The sequence below is a fragment of the Scaptodrosophila lebanonensis genome, unplaced genomic scaffold, assembly GCF_003285725.1.
Source record: "Scaptodrosophila lebanonensis strain 11010-0011.00,11010-0021.00 unplaced genomic scaffold, SlebRS2 tig00000001-arrow-pilon, whole genome shotgun sequence".
Classification (NCBI taxonomy): Eukaryota; Metazoa; Arthropoda; class Insecta; order Diptera; family Drosophilidae; genus Scaptodrosophila; species Scaptodrosophila lebanonensis.
Window position 1 is genome coordinate 18,729,676 of NW_022060529.1, and position 18,116 is coordinate 18,747,791.

An 18,116-nucleotide genomic window follows, 5' to 3' on the forward strand; every position below is an offset into this window, starting at 1 on the left:
GAAACACAATTGTTAGAAATTAAAAGGAAAACTTTAATCATACCCCTAGGCGACGACGACGACGACAACGACAATGGAAACTACGATGGTGATGGCGACGATTTTACTTGCAAGTTGCAGCCAAGTCCAAGTGACGGGCCACTGTCTGAAATACAACGAAACTTCTGCGAGTTTCCGGTCGTGTGTACTATTTTCCGTACTCATTTCCGCAGCCATTTCCACAGTTACGACTCGACACAAAGGACCTTTCCTTAAGTAAGAAGAAGAGGACAACTCAGCAGACGATTGTTGTTCTTAGACGCATAAAAGTTGTGGCAACTTTTTGTGAGGGGCCCACAAGCCAGATAAAGTGTGGGACCGTAGATGTACGGAACTTCGGGGGGCCTGTTGGCCGGACGGTTGACATACACGTAGATGCAAACATGTGTATCGTTTAGTTCGGTGTTGGGTTCTCGCTCGCACCACGTACGAATATCCGTTGCCAGGATACAGGCTGCACAACCACGCCTGCATGCAAGAGACAGTCCGATATAGCAGGAACTTGAGGGAAGCGTTTCGTATAGTGAGTTGTCCCCACAAAGGCAAACAAAAAGCAAAGGCAGCAACACTTTCTACTGCCACACTGCCAACTGGCCAATTCACAGTTGCATTTGAAGGAAAAGACCAACGAGGCAAAACCTTAGCAAGTACCATTAGTTGAATGCAGAGGGAACCTTAAATCGTATACAACCTCTGATGTTGACAGACATCATCATCAGGACAACTACTAGTTTTTGGGCCAATGGTTTCGCAGTCAGTTGTCAGGTTGGGAAATGGCCAAAAGGTCGGCCAACTCATTTTTGCATTCGGTCAGCACAAGACGGACATCAAAAAAGTCTGTGGTTCCGTATCTGAGTGTGTGTGGGTGTGTGTGTGTGCACATTCAATCAATACGTCAGTTCAGCTCATCAAAAATTCCAATCACAAATTGGCAGAGAACAGCCACAAGCAGACGTTGCCACCAGGCGCTGGACGCAGAGAGGTCGGTCGGTCGTAGGAGGATGAGATCCGATTGCAAACAGCAACTCTGCTCGGCCGCCCACTCACTTGAGCCAACAGTGAGTGAGTGAGTGAGTGTCCAGGCAGGCATTGGCAATAATAGCATTTAAATGCAGGGTCACGTATCAATTTACTTGGTTATTAGTTACGAGCATAACCCACCGGCTACCGCACGAGTGAGCGAGCAGTCAAGCAGTCAAGCAACCAACCGAACACTTCACCCACTGCACAGAGGACAGCAGCCACCCACCAGGCCTACTTGTACTGTCAATTTTGCACACATTCAGAAGCCATCGCTCGTAGATATACAAGTAGTCCATATCCTATATGGCAGTTGAACTTCTCTCTGAATGCCTCCGCTCCTTGGACTTGTGTGATATGCCCACTTTCTGGTCTACACTCCACTTGGCCTATGACCAAACGAGCAAATCTGAGCTGAGCTCTTGCCATGTTGCTCTTTTTCGCCCGCTTGCCATGGCCGCCTCATAACGGACATGACATTGTGTTAAACTGACAGAGCTGCCTACTTGCCGTCCTCCCATCTTACAGGATATCCACACTGCATTTAAAGTTCTGAGCTGCTTTTGTTTATGCAAGCCTATTGTTTGGTGCGCCCCCAGACCAAGGATCCCAAGTTTTTCACTTTTCAAGTTTTCTCTCGGCACTCAAAAGCGGCACATTTGAAAAGTTTGCAGTTCGGGGAAGGGGCAGGAAGTACGTATACCACCCCGACTGCTCAAGTACGGCCCCAAACGAAACCGCAACGGGGTGCAACGGAAGCAACGTCACAACAGGCTGGCATTCCTGTCAACAGCATCAGCCACTGTCGCGGTGTGATGCTGGTGCATAGACATGGCTCTCGCTCTTGCTCTCTCCTTCTAGCCTATGGTGCTGGGTCGGCTCAAGAAGCAAGCACACACATGTCGAAGAAATCATGCTTGGTGCAGTGCCGAACTGAACCGGACAGACCGACCAACCGACTGAGCGCCCACAGCGCGTGCTTCGTTGCTCGACTCTGTGAGCCGCCAGCGGCAAAGAGAGCAAGGCTGATGCTGAGCATGAGCGAGGGGTCACAGGCAGGTCCTGGTGCTGGTGCTGGGGCTTGCTGTGCAAGTGTACCAATGCAGAGCAAAATCAAAACAAGAAAAAAAAATGGGGCTTATCTACTCGATGTTTAATGATTTTAATATCTTGAGCTATTTCTTGGTTGCCATCGACATTAGAACTCAATTCTTTAATGTCTGCCAACGAATATCCATTAAAAAACTAAACTATCTAGAGATATAGAAGCATCTCAGAAAATATAAACGTTAGGCAGATTGTCTAAGAATACCCAAGTCTAAGAAAAAAACATTTATTTATGGAACTGTAATTATAAAGCATTAGATGGTTTATTTTTAAGATTGCTTATTATAATAACGTATAGCCCTATTTGCAAAAAAAAAAAAAGATCTTGCATTCTAGAATTCTAGCTTAGCAGAAAAGTACAAGTGGGGTGTGTTAGTTTTGATTTAGCTATTTGGGATTAAATTATAGTATTACCATTTTAAAGGTGTCATAATTTTTGCCAGTGTCGCCGCTTCCAATTTTCGTGCTCCCAAAAACCTTCGAACTGAGTACGAGTATATGTGTACGTGTTTATGGAGAGTAGCACCGATAACTTTAGTCGTCAACATGAGCTTCGTGAGCGCGTTTACTCCTACACGCACACCCACATACACCCACTGGCTCACAAATACATAACTACACTAACAGGCAGACCCCACAGCTATTACAACAAACAAATGTACTGCACTACCACAACAAATCCCTAAACAAGCAGCAACTACAACGACAACAGCAGTAACTCGACTTCCGTCGTGAACACTAACACCGACTCCAACACTAATGTCAGCAGCCCCATAGCTGCCTCATCTGCGTCGTAGGGGCTGCGCATCGTCACTGCTGCTACTGCTGCTGCTGCTGCATTCTGCATATAGAGCGGAATTTCCGGTCTAACCTCACAGCGCCCAAGCGGAAATACAAGCGGATTAGCTTTTAGATTTATATACTAACAAACACGGATTAGACAGGTGGGCCATTTGGGTGCCGAGGCTCTGGTCGGCGCTCTGGTCGATGGGCGAAAGCCGTTTGCGCGAGAGTGCCAAGCGCGAACGAGTCCATGTCTTCCCGTGCCCGCTCCCCTCCTTGGTCCAGATCCGGCCCGTTCGTGGGTTCGGGTTCGTTGTGCATGATTGGGAGAGTTTTTGCGTAGCTTGTGAATGCCAGCAGCATTGCAATAGTCGGTAGTCCCATCCTCCTGACTGCCCGCTCGCTCTTCTTGCTGTTGCTGTGATGTGGTTGTTGCCATTGCCGTTGCATTTTAGTGTTTCCTGTTCGAAGTTCAAATGTGAGGATATTTTCGTATGGCAAGCATCGCCACCGAAACTCTCTCCGCTGCACAACCCAACCACCTCACAGCACACACACACACACTAACACATATGCATACGCAAATATAGAAAACTTTCGTGGTCCATAGCTGGCTGGACGGCTGTACTCATTTTTGCAACTCATCCTACATCTCTACCTTCATGCTGGCATTGCAGCAGCTTTCATTTTTCAGATACCGAAACTTGGGCTATTTTTAACTAATAGAGTATGTGGCCAGCAAGGAATTTAACGCAGAAATATTTTTAGCCTACGGCCAGATGTTGTTTTATGAACGATGCCGAATTAAACAGCAGCCAATGATATGAAACTCATAAAAAGTACTATTCAGCATCTAAATATATGATTTAGCTAAAATGGGAGGTAAGCCTAGAGATATTTCTGAAAACTTGTCCATTTAGAACTTTATAAAATGAACTGAAAGCCTTAATAGATTCTAGTACAACTAAAATGAAAAACGTCAGATTTTTATGCGTCAGAGTTCTCCGAACCAGATGTCTACATATCAGATCTTTACGCCCAATCAACCAAAAATTAACTGAAAGCGTAAGTAGATTCTAGGACCACTGAAATGAAAAAGGTCACATTTTTATACGTCAGAGTGCTCAGAACCAGATGTCTACACATCAGATCTTTACACACAACCAACCATTATACCATCTTTAGAATATGATTGAAATATTTTGATTTCTAAGTGGCTTTTTTTATTGTTACGGCTAAACGTTTATACAACACATTACGCTTTAAAATAATTTATTTAGTTTTAGTTTTCTATTTTAGCTTTTTTGTGTATAATTTACCGCTATAAAATATCTGAACTTTACCTCAGTTCGTAGAAATAATTTTGTACATCGGCGGGATGGTTGCTGCCGCGGGAAATAGTTCGCCACCTCGAAAAAAAAAAATGCCATGAAAGTTGTCGTCAAATTGTCATAAAAATGCGATAACTTTGTTTTGCGTCGTCCGTGGCTGTCCTGCTCCTGGTCCTAGTCCTGTCGCGACAAAGGTTGTTGCTGTTGTTGAATTCAACTATGATAAATTTTTACGATGTTGCCATAACAATAAACCGAGCTTCGGCAACATCGCAGCCTCTGTGCGGTGGTGCATGGCATGTGGAAAGCGCGTGGAAAATGCAGAACGTGAAAAACTAATAAAAATCTGCTGGCTGCGAAACTTTTATGGGAAAAGTGCGCGCATCAGCATCATCCAAAAATAAAGAGCAATGCCAAGCCGAGAGAAACATGATGGGGGGGGGGGGGGGAGTGTTTGGAGATATGCACTGCAGCAGATGTGAAAAGCGTAGAAATATTTTAGGTGCACCTGAATAAACTGAAAGGTCGTCAAAATGACGAGCTGATGTAAAACGATAGACCAAACAAAGGTGTATATGACGAATAAATTGAGCGAACAGCACGGCACCGTGTCACGCCATTTTGATTTCACTAAAATTTTTGACACATCTTCTACGGTTTTAGTTTTATATCAAAGCAGTCTTGAGTAACCAATTGTCAATGTTGGTCTTATACTCGTATATAAATAGTTCCATATCATTTCATTGCCACTCGTGCCTTCAAGTGCACTACATTTGAACAAGAAAGGAATGCTAAAGTCGAGCAGGCTCAACTCTCACATAACCTGTACCACCCCAGAAAAAATGAACAAACTCGTCCTTTCTCGGTCTCAGGAGAATCTGTATACCAAGTTTGGTTATTCTAGCTCTTATACTTTCGGAGATCCTTGCGTTTATACAGACAGACAGACGGACATACCTATATCGATTCGGCTTGTCATGCTGATCAAGGATATATATACTTTGTGGGGTCTACCAAGCCTCCTTCTGTGTGTTCCATGTGCACTCGCACAAAACTAATATACCCTTGTACCCTTTGGGTACAGGGTATACAAATTAATAAAGTTGCTTGTTACATCGAAGTAGAACATTATTAACAATCAGATAGTGTTTTGTAATATCTTGTTATTGCTTTTTCATTGAAGCGTCCAAGTTGCGTTTTGGGCAATCTTGTCCGGCTATGAAACCATTAAATGAATACCTCAACTCCAGTCATCCACACACAGGACAAGCCCAAATGCGCTCTATTGGACACGCAATAATCCTCACACATACACACACATTCGCATGTATAGGTACACGCAAACAAAAACGCTTCACTTGCTGCTTATTGGTATTTGTACAATGGGTTGTTTAAACAATGCCTGAAGGGCATAGGAAATCTTACAAGAGGTTATAAATCCATTTGCAAAACTGAAAAGCAAAAATATCCCAAGACCACAAAACATTCACGGAACTGGCGAAGCTACACCCTCAAGATATTTAGAGCTGAGCATACGTACATATGTACTAGGTGGGTGGGTGGTGCGACGATATGTTAATTGAAATACAAGTTTGTGGAAGTTTTGGGTTGAAAGTTTCTGACGGCGCTCTTTAAAGCGCTACTTTGTGCCGAAGGTGTGGTGTAAGAAAAGCAAAAGTTCAGTATTTAGAGTTCCAGAAGAATGCAAAGTTATAATAACAGTTACTAATTGGAACATTTGAAATGGTACTTTTATATCCTCTAATATATGTATACTTAAATTAAACTATTTCATAATTTCCCGCCCTGACTGCTTGATTTATATTTTGTAAACAACCATATTATAAATTTAGACAACATTTTAAACTCTTTTTCGTTAGCCAGCGTGGTCAAATACTTGTGTAGAATAAAAGGTTCTTCTTGATGGCAGATATCTGCGAAATTCTCGAATTCTATCAATTTTGAATTTCACAGAAGTAGAAAAATTATCGGATCCCTATATATTAGAAATTGTATCCATACTAATTGGTGGTACCCTGTTTGGCATCAAAGGCATGGACTCGCAATTTTCAACGAACATGAAGTCCTCTGCTATGTTTTATGTTTCGCTTAAAAAAGACCGAGCATCAACAATAAACAGAGTGTGTATGAAACGACAATAATACGAGCGAAAACAATAGGTAAGCAATGGCAACAATTCAATTAAAATGCCAGAAGCAACATGCAAAGTCCCCGGGTGAAATTAACCCCTATAAACTCATAATATGCTTAAAATGACGCACTTAAAAACACATTAATCACATCGACAATTACGGGTGTTTCATCGAAAGTGTTTGCATGTATGCGAGAGCGAGATGCCGACGCGTGTTTGAGTGTGCGTGACGGACCCAACCTTTGACAAGAACGCCCTTGCTCGACTGCTGTAGGAAATAATAAAATAAAGGAATAACAAGCAACCACCAGAAATGAAAACAACACTGGTTCCTGCACTGTCAAACCAATTGTGAGGTAATTTGCTCTGAAAGGTAGCATAGATCCAGTAAATGGCATGGAATTTTTTTCAGTGTAGCCAGCAGAGTGTATGGAAAGAATAAAAGCTTTCGTGTCGTCATTAAAAACTGTTTTTGCTAATTAAGTGCTCAATTGAGCATTCAATTTCAAACACAGACGCATGTACACGAACTCACAAAAACAGGCACATGCAGCACTCGAGAAGGCAAACAAACGAAGCAAAGCAGGGTAAATACGAAATACAACCCCAAAGAAGGACCAGAACCAGAACCAGCACAAACATCAACACAAACAACAAACAGCGCTCTGAACATGTTGGCTGACGTCGTCTCGCTTTGAAAATCCCCTTTAGCAAAAGCAAACGAAATGAAATGAACGAAAATATAACAAAGTTGGTTTATTTGTTCAGTTAATGCAAAATGATTCCCTCGGGGAGGTGGCAAAAGGGAAATAATATCTCAAAAATTTACCACGAAATGAAAGCAAGCGCCAGTTACAAAAGGCAGCAAAAGCAACATGGCCAGGACCAAGAACAAAACCTGTACAACACTAATACAATATTCTGTAACTCTCACACTTACACCCACACCCACACCCACACCGACACTCTTCCTCTACTTCCCCCACACAAGCATTCGCATAAAGAGTATGGAGTAAACAAATGAATAAATGAAGGTACAAAAGGCATATCCAAACCAACGAAAACGAAGTCGACGTAAATGGTAAACATGATTCAATAAAAAATTACGCTCAAAAGTATGCAACAGAAAAATGCAAGGTGAGCAGGTGAGTGAACATAGTGAACACGCTAGGTTACGGAACACCTACACGAACACCGATACGTAACTGCCGGAATGGATGGGGAGGAGAAGGCGAAGGGGACGACGAAAGAAATGCACGCTAAGGCAGAGAGTGGCGGCGACGGCGGCGAGAAGCAAAGAAAAGGAAAAAGTACTTAAAAAGCTCATGAGCAAATATTTATAACAGTAAATCACTTTTGCGCTAGCGGAACGCACACACACACACTCTCTCTCACACATACACAATCAGAGACATTCACGGCATGTTGCAACAGCAGCGAATTTGGTGAGAGGAAGCAAAGTGAAAAGTACAATAACGGCAAGTGCACCAAAAGAAATAAGAATTGAGAAAAAAAAACTCGCGAGCTCGAATCTTTCTCTGCTTGTGTGCATATATGTGTATGTGTGTGTGCATGTGTATGTGTATGTGTGTTCGCCAAAGGGGTGTACTGCATCTGTCGCTCTCTGACGTTTCTCCGAAGCGCTCACTCGCGAATACTTAAATAAGAAAACAAGCAAATATTTAAATTCGTGCGCTAAAATACACAATAAAAACGTAAACAAATGCAAAGTAAATATGGCGGCGGCTTCGGCAGTAATAACAGCAACACCAACAATAAGGACGTTGTGTGCACAACACAACGAAAGCAAGGCAGGACAACGGGGGCTCGGGGCCAGAAAGCTTAACGCAGTTAAGGAAAAATCTTTCAGTCTGTTTCCTGCGGCATTTTCTCAATGCGCTACTGGAATGCACTTGGGAAAGTTGTTGTTGTTGCTTTATTCACTTCGTTGCTGAACAGCGTCGCATTGACAGGAACGTGACAACATTTACAGTGTCCCGCATGTCATTGAAAAAAGCTTCTCTCTTTCTCTGTGTTTTACTTTGTCGCTGGGAGAAAAACAAATTAAAGTCTTTTATTTTAATGAAAAGAAAATCACACAGTAAGGAAAATGTGCGTACAGGTGTCTGACACATTTCACTTTAATTTGCAAGTTTTTATTTTTATTTATTAATAGTATTATATAGACCAACACATATGAGTATTCAATGATTCCCATATCTTTTGAAAAGATAAGTAAATGCTCTGGCCCTGGTATGCTCGACGGCCAGAGTGTGCTGTAATTTCTAATAGGCACTCCAAAGGAAATGTAAAGTTCGGATTGCTCCAACAATTGGTGTAACGTCTGCCTTTCTTTTCGGCAACAATTTAACTCTCCAACTCTATTTTAAATTTGTCCTTACATAAAATACCTCCGATGTGACGATACCTTGTGCGATGCATATAAGAACGGTGCTAAAATGCAATATATTTCATTACCGAAACAATTTCTCTCTCTTCTCACAAAAAAAAAAAAAAAAAAAAAAAAAAAAAAAAAAAAAAAAAAATCATTTATAATTTGTCACAATAGAACTCAGGAAAAACAATATTCGGGGTGTTCCCCCCTATTTTCATTCAATTGTTTCAAATGATAGCAAAAATATAAACTTCAACGTAGGAAGTTTTTTTTTTTTTATTCCTTTTTGCTCCACTTGGGAGATTGGGGCTTCTACAAGTATTTTCCATCTGACTCTATATATATCTTCTGACTCTATATATATCTTCTATTAACTTAATGCAAAGACTGTCGAAAACTCAAGATTTCATATTTGAATCAATCATTTTATGTAAATCATATGTTCAACACAAATTATTCAAGCAATTTTTAAAACATGGCATCAGAGCTTAGATTTAAGTAATTAGTTGGTTGGGCTGGAGATATTAGAAAGTTATAAAATCGAGCTTTTATAGTATTTGGGAAATGTGTATACTTTGTTGATTCCTCAAACATTTTTAATAATCTAAAACCTACCATTACCTTTTAGGGGTATCAGCTAACCTCTAAACCATTATTTAAATCAGATTTTGAATTCCATTGCATCTCCATTTCAAGCAAATCGCTGCCCAATGTTTGTTTGAATGCATGACAAAGCAATGTAAAATACAATCAAAATTCGACATTTTGATAGGGCTGCTAAATTGGAACACTCAGTTCAGCAATGGAACACATTTTGTTATACTGCAATAAACACATGGAATACTAATACAAATAATAAAATCAAATTGAAATCGCAGAACAAAGAGAAATCCACTCCAAATATGTACATACGTTTAAAATAACATGAAATCGAACACACAATTCGAAAAATTCAAAATGAATTTTGCAATGTGTAACTTGAGTTGTCGCTTCCCACCTAGCAAGGATATGGATATTTCAATGTGTGCCTCGAGGGGGTGCCCCACATACTATACTGTTTATTCAAGGCATGTCAGTAAAGCATCCTGACAGAGATACTGACACACCACCACCATCACCATCACCATAGCCATCACCACCACCACACATTTTCTTGACGAATATTCCAAAAATCGAAGCAGTGCTTAAAAGGAGGAAAGCACAAATACCAAATAAATATGTTTAACCAAATTGCTGCCAACCAACGAACCAACCAATAACAACAAAAAAGACGAGTCGAGCGTAACATATTTATTGACATTGTGGTTACTGGGGACGTGCCCAGGCCCAGGCCCGTGCCCGTGCCGTACCCGTGCCCATGCCCATGCCCGGTAGAATGGTCGGGCACATTGGATTTCAGTTAGCAGAAACCACCACCCATGAGTGGTACTTGCGAGTGTGGTGTTTATGTTCCATACATCAAGGGTTTATGGGCTAAACGTTTATGTCTGGCAACAACAAGCTTTTAAAGGGTTTCACACACACGCCCATACCCATCTATACATATGCATATACTCTCGTACTATATATGTATGTACATATATATGAGTATGTACCACGTATCCACATGGACACGAGCCAACCAAGCACTAAGAGTCAATGTTGAAGTTTGCTTTGCCGGCGCCACTTCAAATTTTACTTCGACAAACGCATTTCTTGCCAGTCATGGCACGAAAAGCAACTCGACGCTGCACACTTCAGTGACTCCGAAAGGACGCCCACTCCATCGCCCCGACTATGTTGACCCTTGCTCGTGCTCGGGTCCCACGCACACACACACACACGCACACGCACAAACGTATTCGTAAACACACATATGTCGCATTACGAGCGTATTACAAAATGTATTTTATCTTCATCGATTGGCGAAATTTATATCTTTTTTATGCCACATCAGCGTTTTATTTGTGTCGATACTCTATCCGGCTGGCACACAAGTTATCACGTCTTGAGCGTTTGGAGCTAATATGGTGACGGACTTTGTAGAAGATACGAGTAAGTAATACGGGCGGACTGGCACTCATAACTACAATTATTCATACGGTTGCTCGGAAAATATAATACCTACAAAGCAGGAATGTAAACAAGTCCAAAACGAATCGATTGACAATCGGACAGGCATTCATAACTACAATTATTTATACGGTTCCTCGGAAAATATATTACCTATAAAGCAGGAATGCTTGTCTTATTCAATCGAACTGGGAACAAAAATCCAGATCCCAAATGTAAGCCGGTTCAGTACTTTTTTTAAATGTTTTTTTCCACATTTAAAAAGGAAATAATTAATTAACGGGTCTGCCCAACTATAATATCATTTTAATGTTTATGAAAACCCATGCAATAATTTACTAGAACAGTATTTATGTAAAAATCAGAACAGAAATCCAGATCCCAAATGTAAGCCGGTTCAGTACTTTTTTTTAAATGTATTTTTCCACATTTAAAAAGGAAATAATTAATTAACGGGTCTGCCCAACTATAATATCATTTTAATGTTTATGAAAACCCATGCAATAATTTACTAGAACAGTATTTATGTAAAAATCAGAACAGAAATCCAGATCCCAAATGTAAGCCGGTTCAGTACTTTTTTTTAAATGTATTTTTCCACATTTAAAAAGGAAATAATTAATTAACGGGTCTGCCCAACTATAATATCATTTTAATGTTTATGAAAACCCATGCAATAATTTACTAGAACAGTATTTATGTAAAAATCAGAACAGAAATCCAGATCCCAAATGTAAGCCGGTTCAGTACTTTTTTTTAAATGTATTTTTCCACATTTAAAAAGGAAATAATTAATTAACGGGTCTGCCCAACTATAATATCATTTTAATCTTTATGAAAACCCATGCAATAATTTACTAGAACAGTATTTATGTAAAAATCAGAACAGATATCCAGATCCCAAATGTAAGCCGGTTCAGTACTTTTTTTAAAATGTTTTTTGCACATTTAAAAAGGAAATAATTAATTAACGGGTCTGCCCAATAATATCATTTTAATGTTCATGAAAACCCATGCAATAATTTACTAGAACAGTATTTATGTAAAAATTTGAATATGGCCTATTAGCTCCTGCCTTCCTAATTTGGCTGAATTTGACATTGCAAGTGTTTGTGGGTCCATTTAAACAACAGCATAACATCAAATTATGCTTGTCAATTATGCAAATGTGGCCCACAGTGCGCACTGTGGTGCATAACTTAGTAAATGCTCCAAACACTTGGCTTCGTGTTCACCACAATTTACAGCGACTCGAGTTAACGCAAACAACAAAACTTCAAAAAATAAATGCACATTTTTTGCCACAATTCCGGACACCGTAGTCGTCGACGTCTGGGTATCCCCTTCCCCCACCAAGTCATGCCACAATAAAGTCGAAGAAATGGGGGTAGAACTAACCACATGCCAAATAAGTTTGTATCTGTGGGTGTGTGTGTGTGTGAATGTATATTTGTGAGCACGGTGGCGGCTGGTGTGCGTCGAAAGTGTGGCAATAAAAAGGATAATGTAACTGTTATTCTACGCAAAGCGGAAGCGGCTGGAGGGGGGGAGTGAGGAGGAGGGCATGACCGGGGCCAAGCAGGCAGTTAACTTGTCCCGTCGTCTGTCCGCGTCGTCAACTGTCGTGTGGCAGTCGTATGGTCGGTCGGTCGGACGGACGGTTGTTCGGTCAGGCTAGGTGGCAACTGCGGTTGCAAGTGTTTGAAATATTTTTGTGGCAAAGGTGGCAAGTGGCGTTGTTGGGGCGTTGAGGAAAGGAAATGGGCAAAAGCAAAAAGCACAACCAAGGCGACTGTTTGAATAGACGACAGGCAGTGGGTGCCCTTTTGTAAAGCATTGCGGCCAGATGGGGGGCCTGTGTAGGGGGGGGGGCTAGGCCGAAGTGAGTGACTGAACAAGTGCGAACGGGAAACGACTGTCAGTGGTGGAACATAAAGGGGCGGAGGCGACACAAGATGGTGTTGGTAATACTGAGCAGCCATGAGCGAGCAAGCAACGATATATAAAAGTGCCAAGAGCGAAGCCGGAAAATTGTGTGGAAATTTGAGCTTCTTTTGAAATTGAGGCCGGAAATGGCACGAAACGGGCGCAGAGCCATATAACCCACAACACACTGATATCACCGCACGGCCATGCGAGAGCACAAGCACCGTCGTCTGAGCACGAGAGTACGAGCACGTCTGCCTTCGAGACTATGTGAGAGAGAGAGAGTGAGAGAGAAAGAGAAGGGAAGAGAGAATGAATGAACCGGCGTGTGCTGTCACGGGTGAGCACGGAATGGTGATGGTGGTGGCTGCAGTTGTTGTTCCTGTTGTTGTTGCTCTGTTAAACAAAATGTTTGCGGGTGCAATAAGCGTAAATTCAGTGGTTTTATGTTTACTTATTCAAGCTATCCCCCCACTCCGGCTCACTACGGCTCACTCCACCCCTTGGCACCATGCCATATAGAAACATTTGCCCGTCTCCCACCCCACCCCAACATAACTTTATTTTATTGGCAACGCAGCCGGCCAAAAGAGGCAGCCGACGCTGCCGCTGCCACTGCCACTTGGCACCTTCTCCAAGAACTTTCAGTCCCACTGTCTACCTCTACACCCGCCCACACCCCACATCCCGTGCCCACAGCCACCCACCAAGCGTAAGCCGGGTAAGAAGCTGAAGAAAACTTGGGCCGGGGTAATATACTTTTGCAAATCGATGCGAACTCCTTAAACGGTGGGTGGGCTCTTTTTGTAGGGCGTCGCAGTCGACGTTAACAAACGAGCGTTGCGGGTGGGCGGGCGTTGAACTGAGCTATACTGGGTTGGATTGGGTTGGGTTTTGGTTTGAACTGGTCTGGTCTGGGCTGGGTTGTGTTGTGCTGTGCTGTGTTGGGTCGTATGCTTGGCTTGGAGGCTTTGGCGGAAGAGTGTGGCATGTTGAATGGGTCTTGAGTGTTTTCGTATGGTTGACAGGATAACACGGAGTAATTCAATTCGAAATACTTTATGCTGTTGCTTTTATTATTTGCGCTTGCTCGTTCTGCTCGTTTTGCCTCTTGTTATTGTTGCCGTTGTTGTTGGTGTTGCTGCTTTTTGGCTTGACGTCGGATGTGGCATTTGTATGTATGTAGCAATGTTGTATATTTGGCCATGGGTGGGCGGCACTTTCCTTGTGGGTAGGTGCGTAAAAAATTGTGCACAATGACAGACAGACGTATAATATAAGTATATATGTATGTACGAGTGTATGTGTCTGTGTGTGTGTGTTTGTGTGCATGCGGTTTCTCCGTTTATTTATTTTTATGATGTTTCCTTTTTGGCATTTTATTGAAGAAGTTTACCGCCGTCGCTGCTCCTGTGATATCAATGGGTGTGCATAAATGAGTGAAACATGGTCACCCAAAATACCCCTCCTCCTCTTCTCCGCCCCCTTCCCACCTCCCACAAATAGCGCTCTTTGCAATTCATAAAAAATCAATATTTATTATACCCTGTACCCGTAGGGTAAAAAGGGTATATTAGGTTTGTGCAAAGTATGTAACATACAGAAGGAAGCATCTCCGACCCCATAAAGTATATATATTCTGAATCAGCATGACGAGAGAAATCGATCTAGACATGTCCGTCCGTCCGTCTGTCCGTCTGTCCGTCTGTCCGTCTGGATGAACGCGAGGATCTCAGAAACTATAAAAGCTAGAATAACCAAAGTTGGCATCCAGATTCTCCTAGGTCCGAGAAAGGACGAGTTTATTTTATTTTTTTGAATTTTCCCCCCCTTCCCCCGCTACAGAATTTCGTCAATAGCGTCCACATTTCAAATGCTACCTAAACCAAACTTTGCACACATAATTTCTATATAATTGTCTACTGTTGTTCAAAATTTTATTCTATTCGGTCAATTCTAAGAAAAGTTATTAGCGAAACAAATTCTCGCCAGTACAACCCCCCCAAACTGCAGCAACAAGTTCGCTCTTCTTCTTCCTCTTTTTGCTGCTTTGGGCGCATATAACTCAGTGGCGGAAGTTTACCTGGGTACAGGGTATTACACTGTCGGGCTTGCTCGACTGTAGCGTTCTCTCTTGTTACATTCAGAGCTTGTTGTATTGCATACTTATTTACTTATAAATGGCCATCTCCTCCCCCTTCTAGGTTGAGCTGATTTTTGCCTGTTATTGGGCATTTAATCAATTGATTTCTTATTCAAATCGAGTTATTCGCAACTAAATTGAAAAGAAATGCAATTAGTGCTTCCAATTTGTCGACAAAAGTTGCATTTATTTTTATTATGCAGAGCAATTGCAATGTTGTTCAATTAAAATATTTTTTGAACAACTTTTTTAATTACATATTCTTTGTCGATTCTTGTTACTAGGACTTAAGCTCTTGCTAACTTCCTGAAGAATCTGAACAATGTGACTTAAATCAGTAGAATTAATTTTGTTTTGCAAATATGCAATACAATTTATTTTAACATAAGAAATAAAATGTATTAGGGAAGGCAAGAAGTGGTGTGCGAAAACGTCTTTCTTGCAAATACTTATATTAATATTTTATAATTGTAATCATTAAAATATTTATATTCTTTAATATATACGTTAATATAGGTTTTGCTAGGAAAATGGAATACGTATATCAACCTAGGAAACCAGCATAACAAGTTTTGAGCCTTCTGCTCTCATAGTTTTCAAGATTCTTGGGTTCATACATTCGGACAGACATGGTCCTATAGAGTAGTCATCACGTCTCACAGTCCTTATGTGTACTTTATGTGAAACAAAAATATTAAAAAAGAAAGCCCATCCACAATTTGTTTTACAATTATCAACACAACCCACAAACAAGTTTTAAAATAAACATAAACACAAAATGAGTGCTAAAAAATGTCCACAAGCCGATTCCACAGAAATGCATGTGAACTATCGACCCCGCAAGAAATAATGAGGGACAACAATAAGTAAGGGAATTGGGTCTCTGTACGGTCTGGCCGAGGGCAATAATCTTGCTTTGTCTTTCGACTTTCGGACCCCCACAACAGAAATCTGTGGGGGCGAACAATGTTAAGTGAAACCAATTGATATTTATTGCTGCGAGTTTGGTTTCACTTGAACTCGTCACCTGGGGACGCTTTAAAATGGTTTTGTATTACGTGCACCTGACAAATGGCTCAGGTTCTGAAGCAGCAACTAAAAAACTAAAAAGTCACTTACCTTCTTTTGACTTATCGTACTGCTTCGGCGAAGTTGTCTTTTTGCTTGGAATGGGCCTGAGAGCGTTGCTTATAAGCTGAAGCAGTAAGAAATGTACATAAATAACTTTGAAGGTTTTAATTGTTTTATAAAGGACTTACAATTCTATCAGAGCGTTCACCACAGGGAAGTCTGGCCACAGCAGCGTCGGGGCTATCTTCCGGAGGTGGTGGTTGGGGCACCCAATTATAGGCCCGCCTAGAAATGGGTACTCCAAAGCGATCGTGTTGCGAAGCTTGTTGTCTGTAAATCCATAAAACGTTCAATTTCACTTATCCACTGGAAATAGTTGGTCGTATCTACCTTAAGCTTTCATAGCAATCCAAGCACACAACGGCATACTCGCCATTCTCCAAGAGAAGACCGTCGTCATTCTTTCGATTCTTTACAAATGGAAACTCGTTCACAGGTAACGCCCGAACCCGTTTTCTGTATGTTGTTATGCCACAAAGGTGACAAATGTAATCATGCCAGTTGTACTTTCTGTCCGCTGGACTCAGACTTGGACTCTGGGCTTCATATCTAAAATATTGCACATTTAATTAATAATTGTTTATGGCAGCGAAATAATAAGTATTTATCTTACTTTCGCCATTGGTTCAACATGGAATGATAGCAGAAAGTGCACACCAACGCAGAATTGTTCCTAAGCTGCTCAGCATTTGGTAGGGAGTTGTGCTTTAACAACAATGGGAAGTATGGCCTTGAGCCCTGCAATTGATTAAAAATTTTGATATTATTAAATTATAGTGAAATATATAATATTACTATATTAAACATTTGTGAACATTTACAATTCAAAACAATTGCCATTTCAAATTGTCTTTCGATCAAATGTTGATAATTATTTAGCATTTCATTTCTTGTTTTGTCGAATGTGAAGAAAATATTCTAATTGATTGATAATCCCGCATTATTTAGTTATCACTTCTTTTGCTATTGCTTTTTCATTGCTTATGCACTGATCCTGCCATATAATTTATGTAAGTTCAAGTTCATAAGAATTGTAAGAAATTTGAAATTTGGCAAAATAAATTAGTGCCTACCAAAGTATTCTCAAACAATATTTCCTATTTTCCTAATTTTACACCTTTTAGTTTAAAAATAGATTTGCAATCAATTACCATCGATTGGTATTTACAAACTTTCTATATCTTCCACCGATTACAGTTTTTTAACTAATCACTGAATATCAAAAAGCACACATTGCACCAGTGACTATTTTGTTTAGAAACAAGACTGTTTCTTACCTACTTTAATACTCTACATCATAACGCTTTACAAGTTACTAACTAATTTAATAATCTTGACCTAATTATAATTGTTTTGAATTTCAGTTTTTGATTCATTCATCATGATTTAATGCATGTAAATTCCTTTGAACAAATGTAATTCTACCAAAAAAATTAAAGAATCTGTTCAATTTTCTTATTTACATGATGGAATTCACAAACATTAACTTATGGTGGCTTTATAATAACAGCGTTATAATTATTAAATGCATATTATAATACAATTTTTTTACAGTTTCAAAATTTAGCCCGTGAAAATTTTACGCTAATACCAAAATTATAATATTGTTTAGATTTCTTCAAAAAAAAAAACATGCAGACAATACGAAGTTAATTCTTCAATTATTGAATAGAAGCAGATTCTGTGATAAAGTTTAGTTTCACTTTTCGCAAAACGTATTTTAATTACAGAAGTTAAAAGAAATAAATCGTCCTAATATAAAATTTGACTTAAAACTTTCATACTCTACAGAAAAGTTGATAGTTACCAGAAAGAATCGTATAACCAAGATATTTTATCATTAGTTTTGAGTAATATCCAATGTATAGTCTAAAACTCAATAAAAATCAGTTGACTAAATTGCTTATAACAGTCGACCTATGCATTAATGGGGGATAATTAAAGGTGAGTATTTCTTTACGTAGAAATCGATCTACTGTGCTTCAAGGGTATAAAAGTTTTATAATCTGTATATTATAAAATCTTTTTAAATGCCAT

The 18,116-nt window shown here is 40.3% G+C and overlaps 1 protein-coding gene across 4 annotated transcripts in view; it reads right to left on the bottom strand.

Annotated features, from left to right (window-relative positions):
• The window catches only part of LOC115620035 (AF4/FMR2 family member 4), a 90,076-nt gene that overhangs the window by 33,057 nt on the left and 38,903 nt on the right, over positions 1–18,116 (bottom strand). For all 4 annotated transcript variants that reach the window (XM_030513147.1, XM_030513146.1, XM_030513148.1 and 1 more), the window contains exons 8-11: positions 16,693–16,817; positions 16,410–16,628; positions 16,208–16,349; positions 16,068–16,143 (exon numbers count right to left, since the gene is read on the bottom strand). In XM_030513147.1, the coding sequence (XP_030369007.1) occupies positions 16,068–16,143; positions 16,208–16,349; positions 16,410–16,628; positions 16,693–16,817 (562 nt within the window). The remainder of the gene's footprint in view (positions 1–16,067; positions 16,144–16,207; positions 16,350–16,409; positions 16,629–16,692; positions 16,818–18,116) is intronic.